Source organism: Apostichopus japonicus, chromosome 16 (genome assembly GCF_037975245.1).
Source record: "Apostichopus japonicus isolate 1M-3 chromosome 16, ASM3797524v1, whole genome shotgun sequence".
Classification (NCBI taxonomy): Eukaryota; Metazoa; Echinodermata; class Holothuroidea; order Aspidochirotida; family Stichopodidae; genus Apostichopus; species Apostichopus japonicus.
Genome location: NC_092576.1, coordinates 7952637 through 7957630, shown reverse-complemented (window position 1 = coordinate 7957630; position 4994 = coordinate 7952637). Strand labels below are relative to the sequence as shown.

General features: G+C 37.1%; 1 protein-coding gene and 1 non-coding gene across 3 annotated transcripts in view; one reads left to right on the top strand and one right to left on the bottom strand.

Annotated features, from left to right (window-relative positions):
• The window catches only part of LOC139983576 (inositol-3-phosphate synthase 1-A-like), a 40935-nt gene that overhangs the window by 8018 nt on the left and 27923 nt on the right, over positions 1-4994 (bottom strand). For both annotated transcript variants that reach the window (XM_071997221.1, XM_071997220.1), the window contains 2 exons: positions 4680-4872; positions 1704-1842 (listed from right to left, as the gene is read on the bottom strand). In XM_071997221.1, coding sequence (XP_071853322.1) covers positions 1704-1842; positions 4680-4872 — 332 coding nt within the window. The remainder of the gene's footprint in view (positions 1-1703; positions 1843-4679; positions 4873-4994) is intronic.
• Positions 2058-2130, top strand: Trnac-aca (transfer RNA cysteine (anticodon ACA)). The gene has a single exon. It is a non-coding gene; the product is annotated as a tRNA-Cys (tRNA).

Genomic DNA, 4994 nt, shown 5'->3' with positions numbered 1-4994 from the left:
CTGATATGGAATGTAAAACAAGAACAAATAAGTTATTCATATAACATATGCCATGATGCACATTAGGCTCCTCTGTTCACAGGTCACAGTGTTAATGCTAATCTATTGACTATCACTATTATGTCAAAATGTCTTTGTTAAGCTTCACAGAAGCAGGGCAGAATTTATATTTGACTGACGAACGAAGACTATATTCAAAGTATCCTGGTGGAACTTGCATTCGATTCATTAACACCTCTAATGAGATGACAAATATTTTGAAGTTCACACATCTTCCACCAAAAGTGAACTTGAAGCAAACAGGTGTGATGTCCTAAATGCACACTCTAAATGGCTCCAATTTTATTCTTCTTCTTCAAACTTGAGATGTATTAACATATCAATACATATAAATGTGTACAGACAACTCTAACCAACATTGTGTGAATCACTCTAATAGGCATTAGAAATCCTGAAAATAGCTGCAACTCCCATCAAAATCCATCAAAGATTGACCATTCTATGAATTATTTATTAAGTTAAGTCAAGAGCTAATTATGCAGATTGATGACGTCAAGGAAGTGACTGCCTAATTTTTCTGTCATGTTATCCTTTTGTTTTACAACCTTTCGTTTCTAGGACACTGCATGAACACAGGTTTGTGGGCCTAAGGCGAAACTTTTTGAAATATTTTAGTTGGCTTCTTTGAAAAGAGGAACATCACCTATTTTCAAATAATATATGTGGGCTCTAAATTAGGGGTTAACTCATCAAGGCCTAAAAAGCGATATTTGGATGAGAGCAATACTCCACGTCATAGTTTGCACATATTTAATGAGTTTCCCAGATTTATAAAAAAAAACTATCAAATGTGTACATATCTTGGAAACAAAAAGAGCATTTCGAACAATTTCAACAGATTTTGAAGGAGCTCATCAAAGACAACAAATGTACTGAATGTGGGGCATATTGGCTAGGTGTCCATATTACTTTTAATCATTGGGGAATTCATAACTTCACATCCCCTTTTGGCAAAGTTGGTACCATTTCCAATCCAGTGTCAGAAGAATGAAGTGATCAAAATTCCCATAGGTTTAAGTTTGAACTATATTGACTCAATGGTTAAAATAATAAAGTGAAAAGTTAAAGAAAACCGAAACAGTTTGCTGCCCGTGTGTACCAATGACATCACACCTGTTTACTTCAAGTTCACTTACGGTCAAAAACTGTAACAGCATAATCATCAATCTCTCCAAAACGATACCTAGGAATTGCACGCAAATTTCTCCTGGATGCATAGTGTTTATTCTTCTTGTTTCATGTTTTCAACAATAAACTAATCCCTTTTAATATCCTTTCAAAGATGAATTCCAACACGACCTTTCCAAGAGGAATAAAAGTTACATTCCTATCTAACCATGTTTAATGGTTTTTGACCACAAATTGGCTTTTGGGGTTTCCATGCCATGTCAGGAGTGAAGTGGAATCAGTTGTGAGCTAAACTAGGTCATCCAGACACTTCGATTGATGAGCCTCCAGGGTTTCAAAGTGTAATTTTTCAACTAAAAAAGGTAACAAGAGGTTTTTTGAAAACGTACCCAGATAAATAACAGTTGACTTAAGTCGTTGACTACAAATCAAAAAGAATCTGTTTTGTCCAATGTCATCTATAAAGGGAGCGATAATAGAACCAGCTAAACCAGCGAGTCTAAGCTCTATCTTACCTGAATATGTTTTCGATACAAGCTCGCTGCTTGAATAAGGCATTGATGACAGGTGTACCGGGGGGTACCAAAGGGGCCTTGCACAGGTAGCTCAGGATAGACAAAACTGGGTGGAAACTTTGGTATTCACTTTGAGAAGCTATAGCAAGGAAGAACAAAAGTGAGTATCTGTGAATAGTTTATACTTTTATCGATTCTGTCAGAAGTACTTATATTCTAGCATTTTTGTTGAAGGAATTACTAGACACCCTTTTGTCTTGTCAATGAAACTTAAATGTGTAAATATTTAAACAAACATATATATATATTTATAAATATATATATACCGGTTTCGAACCTCTGAACATACAATCAGCGTCCATGGCCTAGTTGGTTAGGGTGTCCGCGTACAAAGCGGGAGGCCCGGGTTCGAATCCCGGTGGAGGCTGGAAGTTTTTTCACTGTTCTGGATTTCCTTCTCATTATCTTTTCATTTACATATATATATATATGTATATATATATATATATATATAGATGTCACCAAATTAGAACTAGCATTGCTCGATACATCATGTAAATGCCTACTGTGGAATGACGACCTTCCTTCCTGGTTTTGAACATCAGACAATCAGCGTCCATAGATAAATGGATTTTCTTTGCGTACTTTTATACACCAGTTTATTATTAGGGAGCAACACTAATTTATCTGGCATTGCCACAAGCTGAAATCACAGATTATGGTATGACAGGATCTAGGATGTTGCTAGCAGTGAATCATCACTAGCATTATATGAATACAAACCTGTTCTGAAGGATATCCTCTGACAGATCTCAGTCAGAATGATAAGATCTTGGATGATGGGTGATGCTAGCAGTGAATCATCACTAGCATTATATGAATACAAACCTGTTCTGAAGGATATCCTCTGACATATCTCAGTCAGTATGATAAGATCTAGGATGATGGGTGATGCTAGCAGTGAATCATCACTAGCATTATATGAATACAAACCTGTTCTGAAGGATATCCTCTGACAGATCTCAGTCAATATGATAAGATCTAGGATGATGGGTGATGCTAGCAGTGAATCATCACTAGCATGATATGAATACAAACCTGTTCTGAAGGATATCCTCTGACAGATCTCAGTCAGTATGATAAGATCTAGGATGATGGGTGATGCTAGCAGTGAATCATCACTAGCATTATATGAATACAAACCTGTTCTGAAGGATATCCTCTGACAGATCTCAGTCAGTATGATAAGATCTAGGATGATGGGTGATGCTAGCAGTGAATCATCACTAGCATTATATGAATACAAACCTGTTCTGAAGGATATCCTCTGACAGATCTCAGTCAGTATGATAAGATCTAGGATGATGGGTGATGCTAGCAGTGAATCATCACTAGCATTATATGAATACAAACCTGTTCTAAAGGATATCCTCTGACATATCTCAGTCAGTATGATAAGATCTAGAATGATGGGTGATGCTAGCAGTGAATCATCACTAGCATTATATGAATACAAACCTGTTCTGAAGGATATCCTCTGACATATCTCAGTCAGAATGATAAGATCTAGGATGATGGGTGATGCTAGCAGTGAATCATCACTAACATTATATGAATACTAACCTGTTCTAAAGGATATCCTCTGACAGATCTCAGTCAGTATGATAAGATCTAGTATGATGGGTGATGCTAGCAGTGAATCATCACTAGCATTATATGAATACAAACCTGTTCTGAATGTCTGACAGATCTCAGTCAGAATGATAAGATCTAGTATGATGGGTGATGCTAGCAGTGGATCATCACTAACATTATATGAATACAAACCTGTTCTAAAGGATATCCTCTGACAGATCTCAGTCAGTATGATAAGATCTAGGATGATGGGTGATGCTAGCAGTGAATCATCACTAACATTATATGAATACAAACCTGTTCAGAAGGATATCCTCTGACATATCTCAGTCAGAATGATAAGATCTAGGATGATGGGTGATGCTAGCAGTGAATCATCACTAACATTATATGAATACTAACCTGTTCTGAAGGATATCCTCTGACAGATCTCAGTCAGTATGATAAGATCTAGGATGATGGGTGATGCTAGCAGTGAATCATCACTAGCATTATATGAATACAAACCTGTTCTAAAGGATATCCTCTGACATATCTCAGTCAGTATGATAAGATCTAGGATGATGGGTGATGCTAGCAGTGAATCATCACTAGCATTATATGAATACAAACCTGTTCTGAAGGATATCCTCTGACATATCTCAGTCAGAATGATAAGATCTAGGATGATGGGTGATGCTAGCAGTGAATCATCACTAGCATTATATGAATACAAACCTGTTCTGAAGGATATCCTCTGACATATCTCAGTCAGAATGATAAGATCTAGGATGATGGGTGATGCTAGCAGTGAATCATCACTAACATTATATGAATACTAACCTGTTCTGAAGGATATCCTCTGACAGATCTCAGTCAGTATGATAAGATCTAGGATGATGGGTGATGCTAGCAGTGAATCATCACTAGCATTATATGAATACAAACCTGTTCTGAAGGATATCCTCTGACAGATCTCAGTCAGTATGATAAGATCTAGGATGATGGGTGATGCTAGCAGTGAATCATCACTAGCATTATATGAATACAAACCTGTTCTGAATGTCTGACAGATCTCAGTCAGTATGATAAGATCTAGGATGATGGGTGATGCTAGCAGTGGATCATCACTAGCATTATATGAATACAAACCTGTTCTGAAGGATATCCTCTGACAGATCTCAGTCAGTATGATAAGATCTAGGATGATGGGTGATGCTAGCAGTGAATCATCACTAGCATTATATGAATACAAACCTGTTCTGAAGGATATCCTCTGACATATCTCAGTCAGAATGATAAGATCTAGGATGATGGGTGATGCTAGCAGTGAATCATCACTAGCATTATATGAATACAAACCTGTTCTGATCGATATCCTCTGACAGATCTCAGTCAGTATGATAAGATCTAGGATGATGGGTGATGCTAGCAGAGAATCCTCACAGGTGTTGTGCATTGATATCGTGTTGGTTCCTCCCATCATTATCTCGGACGTGTATTCATCCATTGCACGCTTGCTGTCCTTCACATACGGCACATACTTTATAACAACCTGTAAAATGAAAATAAGAAAGTTTGTTGAAAATCAGATGTTTATTCAAGTCAAGAAGTTTATATACAGCTAAGCCAAAGGAGATATTTTTTTCTCGACCCACATCGTGTTGCTGCCCTCTG